We start from the raw sequence: 21,162 nt of genomic DNA, 5'->3' as shown, positions 1-21,162 counted from the left end.
GCCAGGGGTGGGGAGGGAGTAGAGTGGAGGCACCCAGAGGAGCCCTGAGTGGGGGCGCCGCTGACTCAGCGCTGCAGCCGCCACCAGGACCAAAACGACTGGGAAACTCAGAGGTTCTTGAATCACAAAGTGGGAGCGTGAACAAATCTCTCTTCACTGGGTCCACAACAAGTGCCTCACGCTTGGAAGAAAATGATCATGAACAAACTCAGTTCAGTGGCTGTAAGTAGTGACATTCTCAACAGCCCACTGGAGACTCACTATGTCCCACAGAATCCCCATCACCAGTCCTGTCCCTTTTGCCCCAACCCCTGCTATCTTCAGGGTCTCACCTTTATAAGCCGTGAAAGATACATCAGAGCCCTGGGCACTATCACTGCCTGGGGTAGAACAAAACAGGTAGAACAAAAGAGTGAGTAAGATGGGCTCAGAGCCCCCAGAAGAGGAGACTAAGGGAGGAACTATGGGGGTGAGGTCCCCCATGGGATCCAGACTGTACTATTACAGGATGTCAGGGGTCACCTCCATACTCACTGGCAGCCTGAGCATAGCTCCCTCCTTTTCCACCTGTGGGAAGAAAACATCCTGTGAGAAGACAGGGAGGAGGCAGGGCCATGATGTCCTAAAGGAACTCCTAGTCCTGGAGCCCAGAGAAGTTTCTAGAACTGTGACTACAGACCCAGGGAAGGATCAGGAAACTTGAGGAAAGTGCATGTGTGGGGACTGGACCAGCCACCATCTGGAGGTCTGTCCTCAGCAGGGACCTTCCTCCCTGACCTGGGAGTGCTGGGAACCAGGCCCCATCACTAGAATCATCAGGTGATGAATCTGTCCCTCATTTCCACACGTGTCTTACTAAAGAGTGAGTGTCAGTAAATAGGGCCCCACACTGGGCAACCACACATGTGAGATGGTACTTGCCATTAATGAAGCAGAACACACTTCTACCTGGGCTTGCAACACCCAGTGAGACGAGAAACTCAGGCCCCTCCCCTTCCCTACCTGAGCGCTTCCTCCTCCACATCACAGCTCCAGCCACAGCTCCAGTGACCACAGCTCCAAGGATGACCAGGCCCACAACAAGGCCCACAGGGGGGATGGTGGCCCAAGGAGGCGGCACTGGAAAGGGAAGGGGAGGTGAGAGCCCTGACCCCCAGGCCTCAGCCCCGACCCCACTGAAGTCCTCCACAGGCCCCTGCCTCTCTGAGACCAGGCCCTGTGCCCACGCCCCTCCTCACCCCATCTCAGGGTCAGGGGCTCGGGCAGCCCCTCGTGCTGCACATGGCACGTGTATCTCTGCTCCTCTCCAGGGGGCACCACCAGGGCCGCCCACTTCTGGAAGGTCCCATCCCCCGCAGGCCTGGTCTCCACCAGCTCCATGTCCTGGGTCTGCTCCTCCCCATCACGCTGCCAGCTCAGGCTGATGTCCGCAGGGTAGAAGCCCAGGGCCCAGCACCTCAGGGTGACCTCATGGTCAGAGATGGGGTGGTGGGTCACGTGTGTCTTTGGAGGGTCTGAGGAGAAGGGGGAGGAAATTCAGGGACTTGGCACTGTCAGGGGACCCTCCAGCAGCACTCATGTCACCACCTGAGCGTGGACAGGGCACCTGGGGTGGGCGAGGGAGCACACAAGCACCACCAGCATGGACAAAGCACCTGGGGATGACCTCTCCTCTTTAGAAAGTTCTAGTCAGAGTGATACAGCCCAGGGCAGGAGGCAGGTCTCAGGGGGAGAAAGGGATTTCTGGTCCTGTCCTGGGCGGAGGCCAAAGGACTCAGAAAAGTTGGGGTCAGACCTCAGATACACTGGGGGAGGGGCAGGGAGCAGGGCCTGAGAGAGCACGTCCCCATGGGTCCCAGAGCCACTGCAGTGCCAATGGGAACCGCTGATCAGTTCCTTCAGGCTGGTCTCCCCTCTAATTGTCCCTGAGACACTGCACCCCTAGGCGTCCCTGAGAGAAGGGTGGGCGTCACTTTCTGAGTTTTGATCTGAAAACCCAGGCAGACTTAATCTCCTGGCCAAAAGGAGGGGGTCTGACACTGATCCCATTTCCTTCCCTTTGCAGGACCCCCAGCCCCAGGGGAGAGGAGGGAGGCCCCAGGCCCCAGGTACCTTTGCGCTGCAGCACCTCCTTCCCCATCTCCAGGAATCTGATGAGCAACTCCAGGCAGTCGTCCTGCAGGTAGTGTCTCCTTTCCTCAGCCTCACCAGTTTCCTCCCACTTGCGCCGGGTGATCTGAGCTGCGGTGTCGGCCGCGGTCCAGGAGCGCAGGTCCTCGTTCAGGGCGATGTAGTCGGTGCCATCATAAGCGTACTGGTGGTACCCGCGGAGGAGGCGGCCGTCCGGTCCCATGTCACAGCCCAACATCAACTGGAGCGTGTGAGACCCTGACCCGCCCTGAGGTCAGTCAGTCCTCTCAGCCCCGCCCCCCGCCCCGCCCACGGAGATTAAACAGAAAATGATTGTAAAACCTAGTCAAATCCCCGCGGGCTCCTCCCGGGTGGGTGCCGCGCGGGGCCCGCAGTCTTGGGTTGAAGCTCGCACCCGGACACTCCGAGCTTCAGTGGGGATGGGGGTGGTGACCGGCCCCCGTGGCTCACCGTCCTCGCTGTGGTTGTAGTAGCCGTGCAGGGTGTGCAGGTTCCTTCGGAAAGTCTGTGCGGAGTCCCTGGCGTTCCGCCTGCTCATGTCCCAATAGCCCGGCTCCTCCAGCTCCATCCATGGCGCCCGCGGCTCCGCCCTCTGACTCTCGGAGTCGCTGTCGAACCGCTCGAGCTGCGTGTCGTCTAAGTAGCCCACGATGGTGAAGCGGGGTTTTAGCTGGTCCCGCCGGGACACCGCGGTGTAGAAATATCTCAGGGAGTGGGTGCCTGGGGGCCGGGGGAGGGGGACAGGACGGATAAGAGAGGGGTCAGGACGGAGTGGGATCTGGGGTGTGGGTGTGGGTGATGGACACGCCCTTCCCCGGGGCTCTGAGCCCCCGCAGGGTCCCCTCGCTCCTCCCCTGCAGAGGCCGGTCCCCGGACCCCGCACTCACCTGCCCAGGTCTCGGTCAGGGCCAGGGACCCCCAGAGCAGCAGCAGGAGGGCTGGGGGCCCCGTGAGCAGCATGCTCTCCAGTCAGGGGAGTCTGTGAGTCCTGGTGAGTCTGCGGAGACTTATAACTGGGGACAAAGGTGACCCTGATTGGCTTCTGTATCGTCTGGGACCTTGCCCTGACCCCTCCCCCTGCACGGAGCGCTCTGTCACACCCTCTCCCTCAGTCCTGCCCAGGGGCTGTGTGAGAACCAGGGAGACTCCCCAGGCTGGGACCAGCCCTTTTCTCCCCTTCTCCTCCTGGAACCCCTCTCCCTGAAATGCACTCTCCTCCCACCCTCACCTCTGCCCTGGACTCTTCTAGAGGGAAACTCACCCTGGGACCTTGATGCCAGAGAACGAGCTCCCTGTGAGAGGAGGCGGAGCACAGGGTCTTCTCTGTAATCCTGGAGGAGTTGGGCCTGAAAAGACCAATGAAGGGCAGGGGGGACCACAGCCTTAGGAAGCCTGGACATCAGGAAGCTAATCTGTAAAATGAATGATTTCAGAGGCTTCATATGCAAAGTGTCTAAACAGCCCTGCAGCCAGAGTTCCAAAGCTCCTCAACTCTCCTTCCCACACAGGAAGTGTGTGACTGGGGCTGTTACATTGTGAAGTGACCTGCAATCCCCAGCCCTGAGCTTGTCCCTGTGAGTCCCCCACACCCTCCCTACAGGAGCCCAGGGAGCATGTGTGACTGTGCATTTCAGCAGGAGCCTGTGCATCCTCACAGTGGCAAGTGCTCAGTGGGTTAAAGTGCCCTTCACCAGCGCTCCTGCCCTGCCATTCTTATGAATTACTCACATGGAAGCAGTGAGCACATTTTATTGGGACATATTATTATTTTCACAATCATGGGTTTTACTATTATTATTCCCATTTTATAGACAAGGAAACCAAGGCACAGAGAGATTGAGTAATGTACTTAAGGTCTCACCACAGCTAATGAATAGATGTTTGGAATGGCTTTCAAATGTAGATAGCCTGGCTCCAGAACCTGTACTCTGAATTACAGGTTACTAGTTTATAGTGCTTTTCTTAAAGGAGTTTTAATCATATGTGTTTCTAAAAACACTTCTTTTTGTTGGTATTGAGGGAACAAATGGTCTCTAACCCTTTTGCTTCTTTACTTAGTATCAACCACAATTACTCTCACCATCACCACCACCATAACCAAAACACTTCTACTGAGCCAGCCCTTTAACTGCAGGATAGAGTGCTCAAAACAGGGAGACAAAAGGGTTTATGACTCATAGCCTTTGCCTTCAAATAGCTTAAACTCCAGTTGGAAATGTGACCATGTACTTGGAAGATAAATATCATTCCAGATAGTCGGCACATATTATTTTTTAACCGATTAACATAAGGTGGCAATTAGTTTTTAGGCAACCCCATGGAATGTATTAAGTACCAAATGCAAAGAACACCCTGCTAGCTCTATAGATATACTTACTATCCCATCTAATAATAGAGAAACATGGTAATTAGCCATACCTCCGCTACCCTTCCCATTGGCTAATCAGGGCGATATGCAAATTAACCGCCAACCAAGATGGCGGCCAGCAGCCAGGCAGCTTGAAGCAAACAGGAGGCTTGCTTGCTTCAGTGATGGAGGAAGCCAACATTCCCCGCCTACCTTGCTGGCCTCTGAGCTTGCAGTTTAAGAAACATTATTACAAATATAGAAGCTAAACAAAACCTCAGAAACCTGCTTTCAGCCAGCTGGGCTTCAGCCAGCAGGACCGTAACATTGTTTCAATTATAGAACAAACACAGATCCCTGCTTTCAGCCAGCCAGGATCTCAGAGCTGGAGTGAGCAGGACCACAACAGTGTTACAATTATAGAACCCAAAAAAACCAGATACCTGCTTTCAGCAGCCGAGGTCTCAGAGCTGGAGCCAAGCCTCAGAGCTAAAGCTGGCCCATAATAAAAAAAGAAAAAAAAGAAAAAAAGGACAGGTTGGGAGCTTCAGTCACCCGCCAGCCTGAAAACGGCCCTCAGCCCCTCACCCAGACTGGCCAGGCACCCCAGTGGGGACCCCCACCCTGAAGGGGCTGTGACCAGCTGCAAACAGCCATCATCCCCTCATCCAGGCTGGTCAGGCACCCCAGTGGGAACCCCCACCCTGATCCAGGACACCCTTCAGGGCAAACCAGCCAGCCCCCACCCATGAACCAGGCCTCTATCCTATATAGTAAAAGGGTAATATGCCTCCCAGCACCGGAATCAGCGGAGCCGTGAGGCCTCCCGTCACCAGGATCAGCATGACAGGGGGCAGCGACCAAATCCCCAGATCGCCCTGCGGCTCTGTGTGTGACAGGGGGCAGGGCCACAGGCATGGCGGCACCCAGGGCACTGGGTGCTGAGGTGCCTGTGGTCCCCTGATCTGAGATCAGGAAGTGAGAGACGGGGCCACAGGCAGGGGAGATAGGGGCTGGTGGGGCGTCCTGCAGAGGTCCGCCAGCACAAACGCCCCCAATCGGCTCTCCCTGGGAGTCCGGATCGGAGGGCGCTCTCCCTGGGAACCTGGAAATCCGCCTCCCAGGGCAACTGCGCAGAAACCAAGCCTGGCGAGCCATGGAGAGGGCAACCTATCCGGAGGCCACGCAGCTTTTATAGTTGAAGTCGCCCTGGATGGAATTGGGGTAGCAGGGATCAAGTCGGCCAAGTCAGCCATAGAACCCCAGGTCCCCGCTGAATGACTAGAACACATGGACTTCAATGGTCCTCGGTCACTTGCTGAACAGCAGTCAGCCTGGACCAGGAATCAAACCCAAAACCTGACAGAATGGAACCCAAACCTTTCCTCTGGCAGAGGAGCTCTGACCCACAGCAGGGGCCAGGGCACACCAGAGGGATTTTGTTGAGGGGCCCTGACAGGCAGCACCCTGAGCAGTGGGTTAGAACCTCCTCCTGATACAGCAAGGTTGCAGGTTGGATCCCTGGTCAGGGCACAGACAAGAAGCAATCGAAAATAGCATAATAAGTGGAACAACACACTGATGTTTCTCTCGCTCCCTTCTTCTCTCTAAAATAATCAATAAAAATGAAAATAAAAAATAAACCCTCTGGCCCTAACCAGTTTGGCTCAGTGGATAGAGCATCGGCCTGTGGACTGAGGGGTCCCGGGTTCAATTCTGGTCAAGGGAATATACCTTTGTTGTGGGCACATCCTCAGTAGGGGGTGTGCAAGAGGCAGCTGATTGATGTTTCTCTCTCATCGATGTTTCTAACTGTCTATCCCTCTATCTTCCTCTCTGTAAAAATCAATAAAATATATTTTAAAAAAATAAAAATAAACCCTCTGGCTTGCAGAGTTGCTAAAACAGTTAGAAAGCAAAGTCTCATCCTTTCCTGTTCATTCAACAAATACTTCATATGCTCCTTCAATAATCACACTGGGAATGGGTGTTTGTTTGTTTGTTTTGGTTAATCCTCACTTGAGGACATTTTTGCATTGATTTTTTAAAAAATTTTTATTTTTTTTACAGAGAGTGGAAGGGAGGGAGAAAGACAGAAACTAATATGAGAGACATCAAATGGTTGTCTCTTGCTGAATGCCTGACCAGGGCCCTGGATTAAGCCAGCAACCCAGGTATATGCCTTTGATTGGAATCCAACCTGGTACCCTTCAGTCTGCCTGCAGAAGCACCATCCACTGAACCAAACCAGCATTTTTTTTTCTTTTTAAGTCCTCTTTTAAGGATATGTTCTTTTAATTGATTCTAGAGAGAGAGGAAGGGAGAGGGAAAGAGAAAGAGAAACATCGATCAGTTGCCCAGCAACCCACAACCTGTGTATGTGCCCTTTGGTGCATGGGTCATGGTGAACTCATGACCCTTTGGTGCATGGGAGGACACTCTAACTACTGATCCACACCAACCACGGCCTGGAGGTACAATGAGTTCCCTCAGGGGGAGTGCTGCTCATCCAGAAGCCGGGCTCATGCCTGGTGAGTGCAGCGGAGGTGGCAGGAACCTCCGCAGCAGCACTGAGGAGCAGCGAGCTGAGTGGTAGGGAGCAGCAAGCAGGTGGGTGGTAAGGAGTGAGGGGTCCCAGACTGTGAGAGGGCACAGGCTGGGCTGAGGGATTCCCCCCACCCCCAGTGCACGAATTTCGTGCACCGGGCCTCTAGTAGATCTATAAACCACATTTAAATCTGAGAGTTCCACTGCTTTAGAATCTCTACCTCCACTACCTTTCCTCACCCCTGCTTGTCCAACCCTTCTCTGTCTCTCACCCCTCAGGCCTCTTCACCCCTTTGTCTCTATCACCCTCCCACTCCTGACTGTGGCATTAGTGTCACCCCCTCACCTGCCACCCAGGGTATATTCTCCCCACAGAGTCAGCAATCCTGCTAATGTGAGTCGGGTTGTGCACTTTCATCTCTGAAAATGCTTTAGTGGCTGCATCTCACTCTGGGAAGCCTCTAGACAGGGGTGGGCAAACTTTTTGACTCGAGGGCCACAATGGGTTCTTAAACTGGACCGGAGGGCCGGAACAAAAGCATGGATGGAGTGTTTCTGTGAACTAATATAAATTCAAAGTAAACATCATTACATAAAAGGGTACGGTCTTTTTTTTCAATAGTTTTATTCATTTCAAACAGGCTGGATCCAGCCCGCGGGCCGTAGTTTGCCCACGGCTGCGAGTCTAGCATGTAAGACATGGGAGCACAGGAGCTTTGGGTCAAAGTTGTCTCCCATCACATGAAGCTGCTTCTGGAACATAGTTGTTGAATGAATGGATGGATGAATACCAATTGTCTATCTTCTTATTCTCACCTGAGGATATTTTCCCATTGATTTTTAGAGAGAGTGGAAGAGAGAAGGAAAGACAGAGAGAAATATCAATGTGAGAGAAACATATCGATTAGTTGTCTCCTACTGGCGCCCTGACCAGTGCCTGGGCCAGGGAGGAGCCTGACCGCAGGCTGACACTCTACCCACTGAGTCAAACCAGCTAGAGCAATATCAATTATATTAAAATTTTAATTGCATTACATAAAATGATTAAATAAAAAACAATAAATGTTAGAAAAGATTTAATTACATGTAACTACTGTACATGTCAACTCATGACCCGGGGGAAGGGGGCCTCTGCACAGAGGCTGCCATGGATTTCCCAGCTCAGGGGTGGGGACCCCTATGACTTACCTGGGGTGTGACCCAAACCTTCTTCCTGAGGGGTCTGGGCCCTTGGAACTCCAACCCTCCTCATGCTGGGTTGCTGTGCATGTCCATTCACAGGCACAGGGAGCAGGAGGGAAGACCTGCACCTGGGTTCCCCACCTGCTCCTCCTGCCCCCACAGAGTGACAGCAGCCCCACGCCCTGTGGCTCAGGGTCATTCCTCCTGCCTCACGGAGCGGGGACTCCTCCCCTACTGGTCTCTAGGCACCTGCAGTCCACACTTCCCAGGTGACAAACATAATACAGTTTGGGTGGCCCCTTGTAGAGCACCCCCACTTCTGAGAACCTGGACCTCCCACCCTGGAGAGCCCAGAGATGTGGAGACAGGAAGTGCAACATCCCCAGTGGGTGATGCTGAGTGGCGGGCAGTGGGGTCACCCTGCTTCCACCCCTTGGTCCTGGGCCCTCACACTGTTCCTGTTGAGAGGTCGGCACCACACAGAGGTCCCTGCCCCGATATCCACTGGGTCCCGAGTGATGTAACCCGTCCTCTCAGGGTGTTTCCTCAGAGCTGGTGCTTCCATTTGGCTTCAGAAGCCTGTCCAGGGTCCTGTGTGGCCGGCAGCCTCTGGACGGTGTAGAAGGGATATGACCAGGGGATCCCATGGCCACAGCCCAGCCTGCACCTCCTTCACTGGGACCTGGGGCCCCAGGTCTGATACTGTGCTAAGAGCAGGCCCAAGCCCATGGAGCAGGTGTTTAGAGCCCCCAGATGGTGGTTCTGGCTGAAGTTCTGAGCACAGGAAAGGAGGGCCCACCATGGACTAGGGGGCTGTCCTGTGAGGATGACCCTCTGACCCTCCAAGAGGGCAGGGCTCACTGTAGTCACCTTGTCACGTGGTGGCTAGTTGGTCACCTAAGGAAACTGAGCCACATAAGGGCCCAGTATAGGTCTCACTCTGACATCTGGACATGCAGAGGTGACCGTAGCTGGGACAGCCTTGGTCAGAGGGAGTCAGTGCTGCTGGACCTCATCTCTGCCATGAGGTCCCTCCATTTCTGAGCCCGTCCTGCCCGTCCTGCCCGTCCTGGGCTGAGCGGTGATGCAGACTGGCTGAGGTCGGTCTGTCTGCCTGGTTGCTCAGAGCCTCGTCAGAGGAGGGTGTTTTCTGGTGACATGATTCAGTCTCAGCCACAGATGCGCCTTGTCCACCTTATGATGGGCTGGTGGCCTATAGAGTTATGACCTCATGGGGACCCAGAACCCAGGCATGTTGTCACTTGTAGTCACACGGCTGCTGGTGTCCCATGGCCATGTGCTCTGTCTTCTCAGGCCCCAGTAACACACCCAGAGTAGCTGTGGATGGTGGGGCCTCACCCAGAACCCCTGGGGCCAACACTGACCCCAGCGCCAGGGGGGCTGCTGGATGGAGGCTGACTGCACCGGGATGTGGATCTGCTGCCATGTCCTGCCAGGTCCCCGTCCCACTCAGAGCTGACAGCCTCCTATGTCACCCTGAATGTGGGCCAATCAATAGACCCTTGTGGCATATGATGGGTGAAGAGACAAATGATCTAATGCTCCCAGTTTTCCAGAAGGTGGGGAGCACTGGGGTACGTAGTTCATACCATAAAGTAATACAGCAAGAGCCACCTCCCAGGGCACAGAGCACTCCTAGATGAAAAACTTTGAGAGATGTATGCTCAGTGCACAAGCATACAAGTAAAAGAATCTGAGAGCAACATTATTTATAATTTCCACACCCTGAAAACAAACCAAAGGTCATGACAAGTGGAAGGATAATATAAAGTGTGAGTCACTTATTCAATGCTCTGTTACACAACAACACAGATGAACACTCTTCAGATACATATAATGACTTTTCACCCATACTGCTGAGCTAAAACACAGCCTGAAAAGTGTGTATATGGCCTGCTTTTATTTGTATTAAATATTCAAAATTTATGTAAAACTCAAGATAATTTGTACTGCTTGGAGATGCACATATGGGGTAAAAAGTAGAGGAAAGCTTGAACATGACGACTGCAGAAATCCATTTATTGTCTTCACTAGCTGAGTATAGACAGAGACCCCCAAAAGCTAGTAACCTTTGAAGTCCCAGCAAAGGTCAGGTCTGTGCACCACCCAGTTAATCTAGATAATGGTAGCTAAAGCATCATCCCCACCTTAGTTCACTTAATTCCTTAGATACTTGTGTAGATCCTGTTGATTATTGTTGATCAGATATTCTGCCTATTTCTGGAAATTGTCTGCTGATGAACTAATCTGTGGGAGGAGCACAGTTTTGGGGCTGTCACTTGGGCTCTGAGGATGGAGATGAGGAGGTTTAGGGTGGTCGGGTCTTCATTCCAGTGTTTGGAGCCTTTCTGGATCAGGGGGTGGATGCCTGAGGGAAAGGAGGGTCTTAGAGGATGTGTGTGGGCTCATTCTGGACCCTGAGAGAGGGGCTGTGCTCACAGGAGGTCTGAGGGACAGCTTGGGGCTGGAGCTGTGACCTCTGGGGCACCAGGTGTGACCGCTGGCACAGGGGCCCCTCTGCTGTCCTTCTGGGGGACAGAAGGCCCTGGGAGGCTGGGCTTTAGCCCCAAGAGTCCCAATGTGCATCTCCTCACTGTGGAGGATTGTGTAGACAGTGAGATGTTCCCAAATAAGAGATGATTTTATTTTGAAAACTGAGTTTCAAAATAGAAAGAAAAGGAAGAAAGAAAGAAAGAAAGAAAGAAAGAAAGAAAGAAAGAAAGAAAGAAAGAAAGAAAGAAAGAAAGAAAGAAAGAAAGTAGGGAGTAGAAGAAAATTTTTCTACTTTTCAGGTTTCCATGGTGTTCTCAAGGGATTGGAGAGAGGGGTGGCAGTGAGGAGATGGAAACCTCAGAGATGGCTCCTGGCTCCTGAGCAGGCATCTTAGTCAATCCCTGTCCTGTACTGTCCTAACCTTGACAGTGTGGTCCGTGGTCCCTTCCTCCCCTGGGACAGGACAGGCCTCGGACCAGGCCAAGGGCCCTGAGAACCAGGCACTGAACCTGGGTGTGGACTGCGCACCACACTGGGTGACAAGGTCCCAGGCTGCCCATGGCCCAGCAGAGGTCCCGTCAACCTCCACAGTCTGTGGCCAGAGGATCCCAGGGTCCCATCTCTTTCCTCTGTGGGGACCCACCCACCTGCGTCCTCAGACAGGACCCTCCCCACCCTGCTCTCTGCTCCCCCCATCCCTTAACATAGGAACTTTGCAGCCTCCGCCCTAAGCCTCATTCCTACCCTGACAGCTGAGCCAGGACGCTGGGGGTGCTATAGGCTGAATGTGTGTGTCCCCTTGAGATTCATAGGTGGAAACCTAACCCCCATGTGATGGTATTTGGAGGCAAGGCCTTTGGAAGGTGATTGACATATGAGGGTGGAGCCCTGATAACAGACTCCAGAGAGCTGCCTGGCCTTGCCCGCCATGTGGGGACACAGTGAGTGGACGGGGGAATATGAACCAGGAGTGGGTCTCACCAGACACTGAATCTACTGGCACCTTGATTTGAACTTCTCAGCCTCTAGAACTGGGAAAAATAAGCTCTGTCATTCATAAGCCAGGCTATGGTACTGTTTAAGCTGCTGAACAGGCAGGGGGTCCGCAAGCCAGGGGAGGGCTCCCCAGAGCCCCATGTGTGGCAGCTGAGCTATGGCTGCCTCTGAGCATCAGTCATCCCTGACCCCAAAACCTACCCGGACCCCCAGACTCAGCCCAAAGGACTCAGAGGCAGGTGGTGGGCAGGTGCCAAGCTCTGTGGGAGACCAGAGTCTGGGGACACTGAGCATCAGGCTTGAGGAGGGGCTCCGGAAACAGAGACCAGTGGGTAGGTAACAAAATCACACATCAGAGGAAAAGCATTTATGGACTGAGCTGTGTCCCCCAAATTCATATGTTGAGGCATCAGCTCTCCAATGTGACTGCATTTAGAGACAGAGCCTTTAAGGCAGTGGTTCTCAGCCTTGGCTGCACATTAGCATCACCTGGGAACCTTGTTAAAATCCTGATTTCTGGGCCTCATCCTCCGGAAACTGTTTCTTTGATACTAATGATGAGGCCCAGAAATCAGGATTTTAACAAGATTCCCAGGTGATTCTAATGTGCAGCCAAGGTTGAGAACCACTTAAAGTTTAAGGAGATCATTAAGGTTAAATGAGGTTATGGGTTGGGGCTCTAATTGGATAAGACAGGTGGTTATAAGAGAAAGATATCAGATACCTACACTCCCCCCTCCCTGCACACACAGAGGAGAGGCCATGGTAAGACATGGGGAGAAGATAGCCATCTACAAGCCAGGAAGAGGGCCCTCAACCAGAAACCACATTGCCTGGCACTTTGATCTTGGACTTGAAGCCTCCAGAACTGGGAGAAAATAAACCTGTAGTGTTTCAGCCGCCCAGTCAGGGGTGTTTGGTTATGGCAGCCCCATCGGACTGAGACAGGCTCCAAACCAAGCACAGTGACCCTCCTTCCCGTCTCAGCTCAGCTGTAAGGAGCCTGGTCAGCATTTACTCACTCCTTCATCCACTAGGATGTCGTGAGGGCCTCTGTGCCAGGCTTCATGTTAGGCCTGGTGAACTTTTCATGAAAACAGACAGTCGCCCGCTCTCCTGATGCTGACAGTCTGACAGGAGAGACAGACAATAAGGAGAACATAGGAATAGCAGTGAATTCTATGATCTGCGTTCCTGTTATCACCCCTTGGTAGCAATCCCACAGTAAAACAACCTTTTGATTCTCTCCTGTTCTCTGGTTGACTGGGCTCAGGGGGAAGTTCTGTTCCATGTCACACGGGGTTGGGCTGCAGTCACTGTGAGCCTGACTGGTCCAGAACATTCTAGAAGGTCTCTGTTGGGGCTGCAGTTGGTGTTGGCTGTCCGTTGGGAGCTCACTGGGGCTGTTAACCGGGTGGCCTAGGGTGCTCTCCACCTGCTTCTCCACCTGGCGTTGCTGCTCCCAGCCAGAGCAAGGGCATGGGTGTATTCCAAGTGCCCAAGTCAGAAACCACAAAGCATCTTATGTCACAGCCTCAAAGGCCAAGCAATGCCCCCTTCCTCAGATTCTAGTCATCAGAGCTAGTCCCAGAGGTAAGGGGAGGGAGATAGACCCCACCTCTACCCAGGGGATGGAGAGGTCACATGGCAAAAGAGCATGTGGGAAGGCCATCTTTAGAAAGAGAACCCTTCACAGTATGTTAGAGAGTGATAGAAGATACAGAGGAAAAATAATTCACCATAGACAATCAGTGCATGGTGATGGCAGAGGTGACACCTTTATTTTCATTTTTCAATTACAGTTCACAGTCAATCTTATTTGATAGTAATTTCAGGTGTACAGCATAGCGGTTAGACATGTACATAATTTATAAAGTGACCCCTAATAAGTCTAGTACCAACCTGACACCATGTATCATTATTACAATACTAGATGCCCAGTGCACAAAATTCATGCACGGGGTGGTGGTGGGAGGGGTTCCTCAGCCCAGTCTTCTCCCTCTCACAGTCTGGGAGCCCTCAGGGGATGTCCTACTGACAGCTTAGTCTGGCCTCCCTCTGGGGGCTGATTAGAGGAAGATGCCACCTCCATCGCCCTGCCGCTGCTGCCATTGCCAGCTGCCAAGGTGTTTTCATCAATACGGATTCCAGTCCCTTCACCACAACAAAATGACAACTTTCTTCAGGCATTTTCAAGATGTCTCTTTCACAGGATATGACATTTTTTTCTTTCTTTTTTTTTTTTTTTTTTTTTTTATCCTCACTTGAGAATATTTTTCCATTGATTTTTAGAGAGCATGGAAGAGAGAGGGAAAGGCTGAGGGAAACATCAATATGAGAGGGACACTTCGATTGGTTGCCTCCTGCATGAGCCCTGACCTGGGCCCCGGCCAGGGAGGAGCCTGCAACCTAGGTACATGCCCTTGGTCAGAATCGAACCTGGACCCTGCAGTCAGCAGGCCGAGGCTCTAGCCACTGAGAAAACTGACCAGGGCAGGATATGACATTTCTTAGCCCCTCCAGCAGTGGACCATCATTTTTTCCTCTAGGAGTGAGGTGGAAAAACCCTAGATCACCTTCTTGGATTCTTATTACCTAAGTTACCAAGAACACTGCAAGTGGTGTACGGGGAGCTTAGCCAATGAGCAGTCAGAAAAGGTGTTTCCTCTGCAGCTTACACACAGAGGCGGGCCTGCTGGGGTGCTGTCTCCCGGTGTCGGCCTGGGCACGCCCCCCAGCATCTCTGCTCCCTCTCCAGGGCCTTGTGGGGCACTCTCTCCCAGCAGTGGCAGCCTAAGCACACCCATCTGCCTCTCTGCTCCCACTCCAGGGCCCGCTGGGGTCGGCGGCAGTGGCCTGGGCAAACCCCCTTGCTTGTTGTTCTCTCAGGCTCTGGGCTGCACCGGGCCCCTCCTCCTGAGCTGGTCGTGACCATTCTGGCATCCTGGCCTAATTTTCATATTACTTCTTTTTATAGATAGATAGATAGATAGATAGATAGATAGATAGATAGATAGATTATTAACTATACTAAAGGCCTGGTGCACAAAATTCATGCACTGAGGCAGCGGGGGGCAGGGGGGCAGTCCCTCACTCAGGCCTGCTCCCTCTCCCAATCCAGGATCCCTTGGGGGATGTCTGACTGCTGGTTTGGACCCAATCCCTGCAGTCAGACATCCAGCAGTCGGACATCCTTCTCACAATTTGGGACCACTCGCCCCTAACTGCTCACCTGCCTGCCTGCTAAGTGCATGTCACAGCGACCGGTTGTTTCACCATAACAGTAACTTAGGCTTTTATATATATAGACTAGAGGCCCAGTGCATGAAATTTGTGCACTGGAGGGGGGTCGCCCTCAGGCTGGCCTGTGCCCTCTCGCAGCCCAGGACCCCCCAGGGATTGGGCCTAAGCTGGAACTCAGACATCACTCTCGCAGTCTGGGGCTCTTATAGTCCAGGACCCCTTGCTCTTTACCGCCCGCCTGCTGCAGAGGCAGGAGAGGCACACGCCACCTGCCACCTCCGCTGTGCTCGCCAGCCATAAGCTGGCTTCTGGCTGGAGGGGGATGGGGAGTGCCACTCAACCAGAAGCCAAGCTTGCTGCTTCTTAGCGCAAGCCCCGCCCCCTGCCCACTGGTGGGGGTGGGGATCTGGGGCCAGGCCACTGGGGGAGGGGCCGTGGGAGGTTGTGTCATCATGGTTACACCCCGTAGCACCTCTGTGGAGGCTCCAAACTGCACCACCCCCTGTCCCCCTGCCTCTGTGGAAGGCATGGTGCTGGGACTGGGGCCACACAGCCCGCTGTCCCCCTGCCTCTGTGGAAGAGGTGACACTGGCCTGGGACCAGGCCCTCAATGCGACCTCTCCCACTGCCTCTGCAGAAGGGGGAGTGCCGGGACCACCATGGCTGGCCTGGCAGTGCAGGTTCACTGCCCCCCCCCCCCCGCCCCCAACCCCCTTGCCCACTGGTCCTTCCAGAGGTCATCTGAAAGGATGTCTGGAAGGTCTTTCGGCTGTCTGGTCTAATTAGCATATTATTCTTTTATATTATAGATTCTCTATACTGTACTTTACATCCCCAGCACTATTTTGTAATTGCCAATTTGAAATTCTCTTTTTTAAGTTATATCATTGTTTTAATTTTTGTTTTTGATAACAAAAATGTTAAATATTTTAAATAAGAGTTTTGGCTGTTTAAATTATTTCTTTAGGGAATTGTTCATATATATTTTTTGTCAGTCTCTATTTAGCCTCTACAACAGTGATGGCGAAACTATGACACCTCTGACAAGCGAACTCATTTTTTTGGTTGATTTTTCTTTATTAAATGGCATTTAAATATATAAAATAAATATCAAAAATGTAAGTCTTTGTTTTACTATGGTTACAAATATCAAAAAAATTTCTATATGTGACACGGCACCAGAGTTAAGTTAGGGTTTTCCAAAATGCTGACACGCTGAGCTCAAAAGGTTCGCCATCACTGCTTGACAAGATGGCAAGTTTGAAATTCTTAATCCCTTCACCATTTTCTTCCAATCCAAACTCCCTCCCCTCTAGCAAACACCAGTTTGTTCTCTGTATCTAGATCTGTTTCTATTTTTTTTTTCATTTATTTAGATTTTTAAATTCCACATATAAGTGACTTCTTTCATTTAGCATAATATTCTCTAAATCCATCCATGTTGTTGCAAGTGATAAGATTTCATTCTTTTTATGGCTGAGTAATATTCCATTGGATATGTGCACCACATCTTTTTTTATCCAATAGCATTTTTGTCAGGGTCCATTCTTGATATGATTTCAATTTTGTTACATTTATTGAGACTTGTTTAGTGGCCTAACATGTGCACTATTCCAGACAATGTTCCTTGTGCACTTGAAAAGCTGTATATTCTGCTGCTTTAGGGTGAAATGCTATGAAATATAAACAAATCCATCTGGTCCAATGTGTCACTTAAAGCTACTGTTTCCGACTGGCCAGTGTGGCTCAGTGGTTGAGCATCGACCCATGAACCAAGAGATCACAGTTGGATTCCTGGTCAGGGCCATCCCCAGGTTTCAGGCTGAATCTCCAGGAGGGGCCATGAAGGAAGCAGGAAATCAGTGATTCTCTCTCATCATTGATGGTTCTGTCTCTCTTTCCATATCCCTTCCTCTCTCTGAAATCAATAAAAACATATTAAAAAATAAAGCCACTGTTTGGTTATTGATTTTCTGTCTGGAAGATCTGTACATTAATGAAAATGTATAGATCTTCTATGACTGTATTACTGTCAATCTCTCCTTTTATATCCATCAATATTTGCTTTACATGTGCATTTAGGTGCTCCTATGTTGGGTTCATGAATGTTTACAAGGGTTATATCCTCTGGTTGGATTGATCCTGTTATCATTATGAAATGTTCTTCTTTGTCTTTTATTATAACCTTTGTTTTAAAATCGATTTTATCTGGTAGAAGTATTGCTATCCCAGCTTTCAGTTAGTTTGTTTAATGAAATATCTCTTTGATGTCTTTACTTTTGGTCTGTGTTTTTCCATCTGAAGTCAGTCTTTTGTAGATAGAGTATATAAGGGTCTTCTTTTCTCACCCATTCAGCTACCCTATGACTTTTGATTGGAGCATTTAATGCATTTACATTTAAAGTGAATATCAATAGGTATGTAGTTTTTACCATTTTATTATTAAGATTTATGTCTTTTCTCCCTTATTTTTAAAAAAGAGTTTCCTTTAACATATCTTGTAATACTAATTTGTCAGTGACTAACTGCTTTAGTGTTTTCTTGTCTAGGAAGCTCTTTACCACCCCTTCTATTTTATGATAGCCTTGCTGGGTAGAGAAGTATTGGTTGCAGGTTCTTGCTTTTCACCACTTTGAATATTTCATGCCAATCTTTTCTGTCATGAAAAGTTTCTGTTCAGAGATCAGCTGACAGTCTTATGAGAGCTCCTTTGTAGGTAACTATTTTTCTTTTGGTGCTTTTAAGACTTTCTCTTTATCTTTAACCTTTGCCTTTTTAGTGATGTGTTCTGGCGTGGGCCTCTTTGGGTTCATCCTGATTAGGGCGCTGTACTTTCTGGACTTCTGTGTCTATTTCCTTTGCCAGGTTGGATAAGTTTTCACTCATGATTTCTTAAAATAGGTTTCCATTTCTAAAAATTATTTTTATTTCTTAATCCTCACCTGAGGAGTGAGGACATTTTTTTCCATTGATTTTTAGAGAGTGGAAGAGAGGGAGGGTGAGGGAGAGGCTAGAAGATGGGAGGGAGAGAGAGATCAAAAGAGAGAGAGGGAGAGAGAAACATGGATATGAGAGACCCACATCAATTGGTTGCTGCCTGCATGTGCCATAATCAGGGCAGGGAAGTGTCATTGTTTGAAATCAAACCCAAGACCCTCTTACCACCGAGCAACACTGGCCAGGACTTAAAATAAGTTTGCGATTCTTCACTCTTATTCTTTTCTCTCTGGTATCCCTATCATGCAAATGTTATGACACTTGAAGTTGTCCCCAAGGCCAAGTTTTTTGGATTCTTTTTTTTCCCTGTTTCAATTCATTATATTCTGGCTCCTTGTCTTCCAAATTGTTCATGTGATTCTCTGCTTTATCTATTCTGCTGTTGATTCCATCTAATATATTCTTCATTTCAGTTATTGTATTCTTCATTTCTGACTGGATTATTTTATGGTTTCTATGTCCTTTTTCTACTTCTACTATCTTTTTGTTAAAGTTATCACTAAGTTACTTGAGCATCCTTATAAACAGTATGTTGACCTTTGTATCTGGTAGATTGCTTGCCTCCATTCTGTATAGATTTGTTTCTGAATTTTTGTCCTGTTCTTCTAATTAGAACATGTTTCTTTGTCTCCTCATTTTGGCTGCTTCTCAGCATTTGGTTCTATGTATTAGGTATATCTGCTCTCTCTCCCAGTCTTGGCAGGGTGACCTTATGTAGGTGTCCTGAGGCCTAGTGGCACAGTCTCCTGGTCACCTGAGGTAGATCCTCCAGAGGTGTCTCTGGTGTGGGTTGGTGTGCCTTTCTGTTCTGGTTGGGCTTTGATTATTGTTGCACATCCTTGAATGGGGTTGACCCTCATGCTGACTTACTGTGAATATGGCCACAACCACAGCACACCAGCAGCTGTGTGAGGTTGACCCCATAATGCCAGATTCACCCTAACAGGGCCTGTTCCCTGCTGAAACTGCTCTTCGGATATTCTCTTAGTGGAGCTAAAAGGGTGGTACTCTGTTGTAGTCTGAAGCCAGACACTGGGTGTGTTGGTTCTGTGGCCTCTTGGGAGGGGTTGCAGTGTAGGCCAAGGACCAACACTACCTGCTAGGAGTTACAAAGTGACCTGTGGCTGGCAGCTATCTCTGCTTGGCCTGGGGCACATGGGAGAGGCCATGCTGCAAACCAAGGCTAGCCACTCCCAGTCCCAGGCCTGAGATTGGTCAGCAATAGGCACAGGGCACCCTGAGTCATGCTGCCACCTGGTGGCTACCTGGGAGGCTCAGCCGCTGAAAGAGCGTTGGATGAGGTGGGGTATCAGGGAGTCATCAGGTTGGCACAAGTCGTGTTCACCAGGCTTATACACATTTATATCTGGCTGTATGGGTGAGGGCATGACATATGAAAGTGGCAGCTATCCCTCCAGCTCTCATCATGAAGCAACACAACTCAGGTTTTCCCTGAACATGAGTGGCACCCCCTGAGCCCCAGTACCTCTCAGAAGCCTAGGGTGAGTGTCCAAGTGAGTCTGTGCTGGCCCTTTAAGACGAATACCTGGGACTCCATCAGCCCTCTGTCTCACCCAGTGGGATGCAATCTCTTCTGATTTTCACAGCCTGATGTTGTGAGGGCTCCTCTTCCCGGCACTGATTTGTCCCCCTTCCTTGAGGATTGTTTTTGTTATTCATTGTGGGTTATAGTTCATTTTTTAGTGACTTTTCTAAACTTATTTTTAATAGATTCTATTCTATGTGTTCACTGAAGTCTGTGTTCTGGTAGTGTGTTGATCAGCTGGAGATTTGACAGATATTTTTTTAAAATGTCTGAAGAAAAAAAGAAAGTAGAAAACATCTCTCAGTTTTGCAGCTGGCGTGTGTGTGTGTGTGTGTGTGTGTGTGTGTGTGTGTTTGCACAAGTGTGTGAATTGGGGCACATCTTCAACCCTCATCTGTGCAGTTTACATGTCTTGCCTTTGCCATAACTTCTTGCCAGTGTAGATATTGAAAATCAGCCAGAGGTGTGATCTCATGGCCTTCTCAGGTGATCTCTGATCATGTCCCTAGACGTGGGCATGCACATGGACTTCTACATTCCCAGGGAGATGTGTACGTCTGCACAGCCCTATTGCCCATGGCACCTCACTTCCCAGCTCCTCCTCCCAGGATCATCTCAATGCCTATTAATTGCCCCAGCAGATGTTTTTTCCCAGAGTGACAGCAGGTCATTTATTGGCATTTAAATAGTTTTGGCAAATAGTCTTTGCCTTACTTCATTCTCCCTGACAGAGTTCTGAGTTAGGGGAAATAAAGATCAGCTACTTACAGTCCTCCTGCAAGGAGCCACCTGACAGATCAGAACAGAAAGTCACAATTATTTGACAACGTCTACCCTGCTTCCTCTGGCACCAAGAATCCACTCTAGTGGAACTATCTTCTGGGTCCCAGCTCAGCTGGGAAGGGAAATGGGCCAAGGGTAACCACGACAGTACTGAGCTGTCCTATTCAGTTTCTGATGCCTGCTTCTTTCTTTAGCATTTTCTTGGGATCTATAAATCCTCCATGGTTTTCCACAGTTCTGGGATAGTTTTTGCTAGTTTTTTCATTTTTCTATGTAAGGATGGGGCTTTGAAGTTGCCTACACCACCATTTTCTCTGATGTCACTCCATTCAGCCTCTTTTAAATTCTCCTTACTCATCACAATTCCTGGTCTTCTAAGGACTTCCAAGAAACTCATTCATTTAGTAACATTGACTAAATACCTACTCTATTCAGGGTACTGTGGTATAAAGAATGACATTTGAATAAAAACAATCAAGCTCTCTCACCCATCAAGGTTGTCACAGCCTAGGTATGGGTGGGAAGATAAATAAATTATAATACAACATGGTAATATCTTTATCTTTTGTTCTGTAATTTAACCTGACATTAGTAATATTCTATAAACAGTATTGATATATATGGATGCCTCATTACAAGTTGATTTATTTGCTTTCCTTCTTTCTCATATATTTCTATAACATTGTAAATATATTCAGAGTAGGTATTTTGGTAATAAATCAAATTATACATATACAGAAGTCTTTTTTTTACTCTTATACTTGAAAGATTGATTTCCCAGTCCTGAATCCCTACTTTGGTATTGGACTTCACTCAGTCTGTTATGAGGATACTTCACTGTCCTCAGGCTGCTGCT

At 49.9% G+C, this 21,162-nt stretch overlaps 1 protein-coding gene across 4 annotated transcripts in view; it reads right to left on the bottom strand.

The window, feature by feature from the left end:
- Positions 1-21,162, bottom strand: part of LOC118659954 (patr class I histocompatibility antigen, A-126 alpha chain-like) — a 98,657-nt gene that overhangs the window by 66,865 nt on the left and 10,630 nt on the right. For 2 of the 4 annotated variants that reach the window (XM_036316706.1, XM_036316707.1), the window contains 2 exons: positions 535-567; positions 199-380 (listed from right to left, as the gene is read on the bottom strand). The exons of 1 other annotated variant lie outside the window; for it this stretch is intronic. In XM_036316706.1, the coding sequence (XP_036172599.1) occupies positions 214-380; positions 535-567 (200 nt within the window). In that variant the 3' untranslated portion in view covers positions 199-213. Of the gene's footprint in view, positions 1-198; positions 381-534; positions 568-21,162 lie in introns of those variants that run through there. One more of the 4 variants, XM_036316708.1, reaches the window with a different exon arrangement.

The sequence above is a fragment of the Myotis myotis genome, unplaced genomic scaffold, assembly GCF_014108235.1.
Source record: "Myotis myotis isolate mMyoMyo1 unplaced genomic scaffold, mMyoMyo1.p scaffold_m19_p_7, whole genome shotgun sequence".
NCBI lineage: Eukaryota > Metazoa > Chordata > Mammalia > Chiroptera > Vespertilionidae > Myotis > Myotis myotis.
The sequence above is the reverse complement of the archived record's forward strand: the minus strand, read 5'-3'. Positions and strand labels throughout refer to the sequence as shown.